General features: G+C 37.8%; 1 protein-coding gene across 4 annotated transcripts in view; it reads left to right on the top strand.

Moving 5' to 3' along the window:
* Positions 1 to 4,576, top strand: part of EPHA7 (EPH receptor A7) — a 192,434-nt gene extending 187,858 nt beyond the window's left edge. For all 4 annotated transcript variants that reach the window (XM_045294526.1, XM_004710917.4, XM_004710916.2 and 1 more), the window contains exons 15-17: positions 1,628 to 1,821; positions 2,802 to 2,957; positions 4,121 to 4,576. In XM_045294526.1, the coding sequence (XP_045150461.1) occupies positions 1,628 to 1,821; positions 2,802 to 2,957; positions 4,121 to 4,235 (465 nt within the window). In that variant the 3' untranslated portion in view covers positions 4,236 to 4,576. The remainder of the gene's footprint in view (positions 1 to 1,627; positions 1,822 to 2,801; positions 2,958 to 4,120) is intronic.
* The last annotated feature ends 5,506 nt before the right edge of the window (positions 4,577 to 10,082 follow it).

Genomic DNA, 10,082 nt, shown 5'->3' with positions numbered 1-10,082 from the left:
AAACCAGTGAAAACATTTAGCAAAAGGATGAATATGCTGCGGTCAGAGGGGAGAGTGTAAACTGAGAATGTTTATTTTTAATTCTCTTCAAAAATAACTAAGTTCATCCATTGGCCTTTTTAATCTTTGATAATTTGCACATGTAGGCGGCACTTAAAGAAAAAAGTGGACTCGGATTTTTTCTCATAGAAATAATTTTCTTTAAAAGTGTTAATGCGGACTGCTTGATTCCACTCTTCCACCATCCTTTTTAATGTGCTGTTATTAAGTGTCAGAACGCATCCTGAGGAGGAACTTTACTAAAAATATTCGGTCCATCAATATTTCTTAGCGCCAGCTTGTGTTGGCTTATACCAACTTTTGAGCTTAATCTGTTTCGAAACTCAAGGTTATATCTCTTTTTATCTTTTCACACGTGCCTTGCTTCTGAGTCCACTTGGAACCGTGTGCGGCTGTGTATTACAGAGCAGAACTGCTCTCTGTTGTTTGTTTGTTCCTCTGTGTTTACTGTGGTCTTCACCGAAGCCGAGCATCAGATCTTTCTTTCCGTGTGCTGCTGGGCAGGTCCCAACCTGGGGCATTAGTCAAGCCTAAAACAGTTTGTGCCCCTCAGATCTCTACTTCATATCACAAGATTTAAGACCCTTGGAGAATATTTTTGTTTGTTTTATAAACTTTCTTATTTTTGCCATTTGCCTTCTTGATATTTTCCCCAGGCTGTCCCTATTTGTAACACTGTCTGATTTTTAAGACCTGTTTTTGCTTTATAATACAAAAGCCAAGCCTGACTGATAAGTCATTTAGATTTTCTGATTGCCATTTGGTAAGTTGGTGGGAACCTGTTACCATTCAAATCCTGACACAAACAGTGTCTTTGACTTGTAGTTGATGCGCATAGGCAGTGAGGTGCTGGTAAAGTTGGACAACCAGCTCTCTGAATAGGAAAGACCTGATCTGTAGCTTTTCCCAACCCTCTGGGTTAACTTCTGATGAATCACCTCACTCTGCCAGTGTGAGACTACTGACCGGACGTGGCACGGGACGGGATACAGACGTCTCACGTGAACCAGCAGTGGCTGGCTCCAGTGCCCCACTCTAACCTCACACTCACCGCTAAGGTTCATACCCTTTAAAAGAACAGTAGGGTTAATGTTTTCGATCATAGCACATTGATATATTTTGGTTTCCTGTTAAAAATTATTATCTGCAAAAACAGCAAAAAGTAGATCTCGTTTTATCTCATTTTGGTTAATGCAGGCTTCCTTGTTCCACTTGATGAATTTGAAAACGTATAGGCAAGTACGTACACTGAGAACTCTGTACTATTTCCATAACATATTCCTTTCGGAAAAAATGGGGGTGGCATCAACACTTTTCCGCCTATCACTCCCCAGGTGAACTTAATTGCTCCCCTTGCTGAATTAATTAATGTCCTCATATCCGCTAGTTCATGTACTCTTTAATGATATGTTGAATGTTCATGGATATTTGGGGAAAGAGTAAGTAAGGCTTTTGCAAAGTAGTTTGCCTCACTCATATCAGGTTGAATCGCATTGCATACTGAGTGATTAACTTTATGATGCGTGCACCTCAGTCCTTAATATGTTGACTGTCCTTTGCCTATTAGGTTATAAAAGCAATAGAAGAAGGTTATCGTTTACCCGCACCCATGGACTGCCCCGCTGGGCTTCACCAACTGATGCTGGATTGTTGGCAAAAGGAGCGTGCTGAGAGGCCAAAGTTTGAACAGATAGTCGGAATACTGGACAAAATGATTCGAAACCCAAATAGTCTGAAAACACCCCTGGGGACTTGTAGTAGGTAAGAAATACTTCTCACCGCCACTGAGTCAGTGCTGCCTCAGAGCGAAGAATACTCACGGAAATGTAATTTAACCTCCTCAGCCTCACTCTAAGAGAAAATTGATTTTTTTGCTATTTTATTAAATCCATTTTAAATGTATTGTGTTTATACAATGCTTTGTTTTTAGATAATGTACCTTCTTTTAGTGTCTAAAAATAATTTTTATTATTTACTTGTTATATAAAAGTTATCTAATTTAATAATATCTCTCTTCTTGAAAATTATGATCAACATTTTATAAACTGAATTTTTTGTCAGAAGGAGGTACATCATGTTTTATGGGTGTTTATTACAAGTGCCAATTTTTTGCCACATGTTTGTTATCTGGTATTATTTCTTTCTACATTATTTGGTAAAGTAATTCTATAAAGACCAAAGTATTTATATGTCATGGAAGAAAAGATTACAGAATTTAAAAATGTATACCCATTGCAGAAGAGGAACATTCCATTCATTCTTTGACCTCAGAGGACTCTATTCTGATGCAAATAACTAGTTGTTCAGCTTCAACTGACAGAAAGGTGACAGACTGATCTCCATTAGGAGTAAGTTAGGCACTTGAAGTGTGTAAAATCGAGATGTTCACAGGGGTGCATAATGCTCTCAATCGCACCTCTGTGACCTGGACAAGTCCTTGCATATGGCCTTCCTTGTCTCCTGTTACTCGTAGAGAAGCAGATGAAATAAATATTTACTGAGTACAAATATTGTTTGTTGTACTTAAAAAATCATATGGAAGACCATCTGATGAGCAGCCAATCTAATTAAAATATGTACTTGGGGATTTTTATATGATTTTGATTTTGATTAACATCTGTTTGTTATTATGTAAATCAATAAAAACATCCAATTTCATTCTTTCACACCATTATTTTTGTGTAAGCCAAGACATTCTTTCTCTGGTAGTTTCTGATTTCCCCCGTTTCATTCTTCTCTAGGCCAATAAGCCCTCTTCTGGATCAAAACACTCCTGACTTCACTACGTTTTGTTCTGTCGGAGAATGGCTGCAAGCTATTAAGATGGAAAGATATAAAGATAACTTCACAGCAGCTGGCTACAATTCACTTGAATCAGTTGCTAGGATGACTATTGAGTAAGCTTAAAATTATATTTAAGAATTGATTAGGAGCAAATCAGGCTTTATTCATTGAGTCATTTTTGCTTATTAAAGGGACATGAATAACAAAATCAAGAATAAAAACACTACTTTAAGGATGATTTGATATGTGCCATGAATTCTGCTAAGTACATATTTGAACATGAATTAATTCTAGTATGTTTGAAGTTGATAGTGGGTTTGAGTCACCGACTTTGCAATTAGCGGTCCAATGCTTACATACAACCTTTGAAATTGCCCTGACTGGCTATTTGTCAGCGGTCTGTGGGTGGCACAAGAAGATGAAGCCCTCAACTCCTAACTAAAAGCTTCTTGGTTCAAACCCACTCAGAGGCACACAGGCTGGAGGAGAAGTCTGCAACTGTCTGCCTCTTAAGGGTCGCTACCACTGCAAACCCTACATAGAGCGGCTCTATGCCGCATACATGGGCTCACCATGTATTGGAATTCACTCCACAGCAATGGTTTTTTTACAGCATCCTCCTCAGAAACTTTCATGAAATGGGTTTCACAGTTTGTACATTAGAAGGCCAGATATTCTTTCGTATGAGAAAAGGCATGTACCTGAATGTGGGCATTTGCATACGCACTTGTTCTGTGTTCTGCTAGTCAGCGTGTGGGTAGAGCTGAAAGAATTACACGTGGAACCTAAAAGCAATCTATCCTTCTGAAAGCCTGCTTACCAAGGTCTTATTAGACCACTGCTAGGAACTGCTCCAAAGGAACCCCGGTGCCAGGGCGAGTTAGGCGTTGGGCTGCAAAGCACGAAGTCTGTAGTTCAACCACCACGTGCTTTGCAGGAGAAAGAGGAGGCTGCCTTCTCCCAGAAAGATTTATCGTCTCAGAAGCCTTGATCAACAGTTAGCAATCTGCTTCCAAAATTTCCATCTTGAAAAGCCCTGTGGAGAGCAGTTCTACTCTGCACAGAAGGTGTTGCCCTGACTGGGAACGGAATCACTGGCATGGATTTTTTGTTTCTTTTAAAGAATATTCTCACTATCATAAAGTCCCCTCATATAAGAAATCCTACCCCAAAAGCATGAAAGATAACTAAGAAGATATTATTGGCATCCAGAGCAACCTAACACCATATAAATGGTTTCTAAAATAACGAATAAGCATTTTGTTTCTCTTTTCAGGGATGTGATGAGTTTGGGGATCACACTGGTAGGCCATCAAAAGAAAATCATGAGCAGCATTCAGACTATGAGAGCGCAAATGCTACATTTACACGGAACTGGCATTCAAGTGTGATAAGCATTCCTCCCTTAGTGGGAGATTCTGGATTCTGAGAGAACTGTACTGGCCTTCAGTATATGCATAGAATGCTGCTAGAAGACAGTTGATGTCCTGGGTCCTTCCTGCAATGAAGAGAAGATTTACGAAGCACCTGTAGACTTGAACTCCTAAGTGCCACCAGAATATCAACAAAGGGAATTTAGGATCCACCACTGGTGACCAGGCAAACAGCAGTGACAATAAACAAAGTACTACCTGAAAAACATCCACACACCTTGAGCTCTCTAACCTCCTTTTTATCTTATAGACTTTTTAAAATGTACATAAAGAATTTAAGAAAGAATATATTTGTCAAATAAAATCATGATCTTATTGTTAAAATCAATGAAATATTTTCCTTAAATATGTGATTTCACACTATTCCTTTTTAAAATCATTTGTGTTTATTCTTCATAAGGACTTTGCTTTAGGAAGTTGTTTATAGCTTGGGAACTTTTTAGTGTTAAATCTATGACACATTACTACACTGGGTACCTTTGAAAGAATCTCAAATTAAAAAACAAAAGAAAACTAGCATGGTTGAAGATATTTCTATCAGAACATTGGTATCCTTTTTGTGCCATTTTATTATGTTTAATCAGTGCTGGTTTGATATTGTTTGCTAATTGGCAAGTAGTCAAGAAAATGAAAGTTACCAAGAACTCTGATTTTTTTTTTCAGTGTTTTTTAATAGATCAGACAACATGTTATCTTTTCAATGAATAAAAGAAAAGCAATAATGATCCATAAATACTATAAGGCACTTTTAACAGATTGTTTATAGAGTGATTTTACTAGATATAATTTAATAAGAAAAGCTCAAATTGTAAGTCTATGACTATTCAAAAGAGAAAAAGATGGGGCACTAAAGCATGTGGTTGAAAGCAAGTCCCTGAAAGCAAGAACTGTCCAGCGTTATCTAAATTTAATCTGAGCACACCAAGAGTTTTCAATAGCGTGACATGAGGACATTTAGGAGAAATAGTTGACCTATATTTTACAGTCCACACTGCTTAATGCAGTCCAAACATGAAAGGAAATGATCATTTTCTATTAGAACTCTGGAGAATGGTAAAGGGGGGCAGTTCACAATTTTCACCTTTCACAACAAGTGTGCTGTGTAAACCATCACCGTTGCAGTTAACAAGAGTTACAGCAAGACTTTATTCGGTGAACACTGAAGCAAGCACTTGTTCAGTGAGAGAACTCGTATTGCCACGTGAGGAAGAGCTGAAGGACCTGGCATATTTTGTTTCTTAAGTTTTATTTATTAAAACCATATTATTTGATTACTGTGCTAGAATTTCATAAGCAATAATTAAATGTGTCTTTATGGATATTGCAGGAATGTATACATATTTTGAGTAATGCTTTCAAAAGTTCTGAAAATCATGAACTACCCCAGGATTGAACTATTGTCCTTCCAAAGAAAATTGGGCTGCTTATAATGATTTTAATAGAGAAAGATCCCAGGGATTGGGTGGAATTGGTCTTGTCTGATAGTGTGGGCACCCACAAACAAATGAATATCAGAAACAAAATCTGTAAATGTTCCTTTGTAAAACTTGTACATTTTATTTATACCGTCTTGTTTTTGTACACATATTTCTCTGTAGTGGGCTCTGAACACATTGAAAATGCACTATATTTTTCTATTTGACTTGCAGAGCCTCACAAATGAACAGGTATTTTCAGTGCTACATAATGTGTTTTCCCACATTTAGGACCAAAGATGGCTATAGAAAAACTCACACGGATTGCTTCCCAAACCCCTCCCCAACCCACCCTCTTTTTTTTTCCTTTAAAATTACTGTACAGTGTTATTTGATAGTTTAATTTATTTTTTGATTGACTAGAAAAATCATTTTAATTTCACTAAAATATTTCTTGTCCCTAAGGAAAAATAATCTGTAAAAATAATTTTAATTAGCATAATCCAGTCACCTAGACACTTCCATTTGTAATCTTTGTAATAGACTGTAAATATATTTTTGGAACTATAACAATGTGCTTGAGGGTTATTTTTCAGTGTCTGCAGTGTATACAAGTGTTTATACTAAGTACAGCACTTTACAATTCGAATCAGTAGCATTGGCCTTTGTGAGAATGAGTGAAAGAGTTTGAGTGAGTGTTCTTAATTCCGTTTGGATTCTAGACTCACTAATAATGAAGTTCTTTTCTTGTTCATAGCTTAAGGTGCTTATTTTTTCTATTAAAATTAAATTAACAAAAAGCCATTCTAGAAATAGAAGACATAGTATGGTACATGCAAACGGTGTCTTTCCTGCTTTTTCTAGCACTAGATTTATAGTTGAGTAGTCTTTCTTGAGTAGAAGGGCAGAATAAAAGTTTTTTTTTGAGTTTTTGTTCAAAAAATAACTTTTGTCTTCAGCAATATACCTCATCTGCCTTAATTTTTTACAGCTCTTTACAGGGAAAGGGGAGACGGGACGGGAAAGACACACAGCACAATAGGACGTGCATGATTGCATCACTCTCTCATTTGTGGGTTTATTTTCCCAATCAACAATATGATTTTGAATGACATGTGTAACAGATATTTAGAGAAAACGAATTCACATTGTATGCTGATTGTAATACTCTCTTCCAGAAAGAGATGAAATGGTAGAATGATAAGAATGTACAACTTGCACCTTGAAATCGTTTTTGATAAATTAGTGCTCAGGGGAGGAAAGGTAGAGAAAGTGAAAGTCAAAACAAGAATTCCAAAATTATAAAAATGCAAAAGTCAATGGCCTCCTTGCTGTAATGCAGCCACCTTTTATAGACCACTGTCTTCTCACTTGACTTGTGTTTTGCATTAAGTACCGAAATAAAAGAACTGTTTTATTAACATCTGAATCTAACATTTTTGAGCAACTGATCCGGGCTTTGTTTATTAGAACTGGTGGTTTATGCTTGTCAGAGCACTATTAGTTGAATCATATTGTATACTTATGTAATCTACATTAGCTAGTACTATTTAGGACTATATTTTAATTGCTCCTCTTATCCGTGTTTTAAGACAATTAAAATGGTGTAACTCACCTCTCTTTTTTATTTAGGTAATGCTGATATTCTCCCTTTTGTTTCCTGAGTAGCCTAGAAGTGTGCTACTCACTGATGTGCATGTTAAATAAATGACTGATGTGTATTTTTTTGCTATATGTGGAGAAATCATGGGGAACGTGGGGCGAGATGTGCTTTTTGTTGGTTGAATTTGTCCCTCCTTGCCTAAGAATTACTACAGGGGTCATCCTTTTATAAGGAGAAACTGCTTTTGAACAGTGTCTTCGATGTATCAAGCACAAATAACTCTTTCTTCAACATAAATCATAAGTCTCTTTTTACCAGCTTAAAATAATAAACAAGTCTATTAGACAATGTAAAGAAAATCCTGTCTCCAGTCATTGTCAGATTCCTTTATGCTCCTATGCATTCTTTATTGTCTTGCACATTAGCATGAAAAGAACTATTTCTAGTCATTGTTTCACTGAAATATTTTAGTGGACCATACAGAATATGAATAAAATTAATATCACTCACCTCCCTTGAAGCACCTTAGCTTAACTCTACTTCAAGTGTCATGATAAACCAAGTGAAGACCTCATCTACAAAGAGCCAGCCGTCAAACATTTTGGTTATATTGTTTTCTCTTGAAACTGCAGCTACATGACACTACTAGTAATTTCATGGAAAATGACATAGGTCATCGTTGGACCCTGGCAAGTATTTGAAGCGTTTGAAGTGACAGAGTTATTTGGAGAGTCTCTGTCTTGCAAACACTGCAGGGTGCATGCGCGGTGTGCAGAGCCATTGGAAAATGTGCTAACCCCTCCTGGCCCTAGAACAAAGGATAAGGTGGCCCTTGGATGGAAAAGGAAAACTAAACACCTCTTTTTCTGCAACATCACCATCTCAAGTTTTGCAAATGCTTTAATATTAACATCCCTAATAAGGTTTCAAAAATGAGACTATCAGGCAAACAAAAAATACAGGTGCTATAGTCACTGCTAGGCTGAACCCAAAACCAAAGCGAATCTCAAAAAGGTGACCTGTCCCTGCCCACTACTGGTCTGTGTGCTTATGAGTTACATGAAGCTCACACAAGTGAGAAAACGAGGAAAAGAACACACACATCCACACACACTGGCCACTAGATAACCTTGTCCAAAAATATGCTACCTTACCACCACTTCAAAGTGGAAAAGCACTATTACATATAGTTAATTTCCCATCCAAAGAAGGAATTTTTTAATATTGATGGTGACCCTAACAATATATTGTTAAATCACTTTTATCTCTGGTTTTAACCCCTTATTTTATTCTGATTCTTTCCTTGAAAACCCAAGATCAATTTTGAAGAAAGCTATGGAAATGAACACACACAAAAGAAAGGTGATCACCCTCCTAACTTCAAAGATCACTGACACTGACAACTATAAAAGTGTCTATAATGCTTCTGAAAAACATCCAAGCTACTCTAAAGGAACCGAAGTTTCATGGTTTTTGTTGATGCCCCATCAATACTCTACGACGATGCTGCACTCACTCTTCCTCCTCATGTACTGCAGCATAGCTTGAAGAATATGGGCCCTAGGAAAAAATATTTCAATGGCCATGTATCTCTGGGTCCCTTTAGTGCTGTAAAGTGTGTGTGTGTTCAGTGAATGTCATTAAATCTGGATACACAAGACTCCATTGACCTTGAAATTAAAGTAAGTATAATTAATTATTTGGACCTCTAACACATTGAAAAGACGTTTCGGAGGGGATGCACTGGTTACAAGTGGGACTGCACCTGCTCCTCGGGAGAACAGGGAAGCTGTCAACCATCCTAAAGGATTGCAGTCTCAGAAACCCAAAGGCTAAGTTCTACTCTGTCCTACAGAGTTACTTTGAGTTATAATTGGCCCAGTGGTAGTGAATTTGAGTTTTTTGGGTTTTGTAGTTTTTGGTAAATATTGATAAATATCTAAAGCTTGAAGATAAACAAGTGACCATCTAAGTGAGAAGCAACAATGCCCACATGGAAAAAGCACACCAACCTGTGTGACCTTGAGGTTTCCACGGGATCAGGTATCAGGCATCACAGAGCCAAAACAAAATATCATATTGATGTGAATGAGGGAGAGGGTGGAGTGGAGACCAAAAGCTTATCTGTAGACCACTGGAAATCTTACAGAAGGGTCACAAGGAAGAGATGAGCCAGTTGGTACAGTATACCACCAACGAAACATACACCTTTCCTCTGTAATTTTTAGTGCTTCCTCACCCACCTACCCCCACCCACTATTTTGACCCCAATTCTACCTTAAAAATCGGGCTAGATCAGGGCATGTAAACTGATACAGATAAGAGCTCACAACACAGGGGATCCAAACAGGTAAACCCCTCAGGGCCAATAATAAGAGTAGTGATACCAGGAGGGTAGGGGAAGGTTGGAGGAGAAAGGAAAACCAATCACAATGATCGACATATAAAACGCCCACCCTCAGGAGGATGAACAACAGAGAAGTGGGTGAAGGGAGACAGTGGACAATGTAAGATATGAAACTAATAATGATTTATAATTTATCAAGGATTCATGAGGGAGGGAGGGAGTGTTTAGGAGAGAGGGGGGCGGCGGAATGAGCTGATACCAATAGCTAAAGTAGACAGAAAATATGGAAGAAGCACACCAGCCGGTGCGATCACGAGGTGTCGAAGGGATCCGGTATCAGGCATCATCAGAACAAAAAATATTACCATAGTGAATGATGGGGGAAGTGTGGAGTGGAGACCCAAAGCCCATTTGTAGGCCACTGGAGATCCCCTTACAGA

This window comes from Echinops telfairi, unplaced genomic scaffold, assembly GCF_000313985.2.
Source record: "Echinops telfairi isolate 266 unplaced genomic scaffold, ASM31398v2 ScPeMD7_3533;HRSCAF=4204_0, whole genome shotgun sequence".
In the NCBI taxonomy this organism is placed as follows: Eukaryota; Metazoa; Chordata; class Mammalia; order Afrosoricida; family Tenrecidae; genus Echinops; species Echinops telfairi.
Note: the sequence above shows the minus strand (reverse complement) of the source record. Positions and strands in the feature narration are given on the sequence as shown.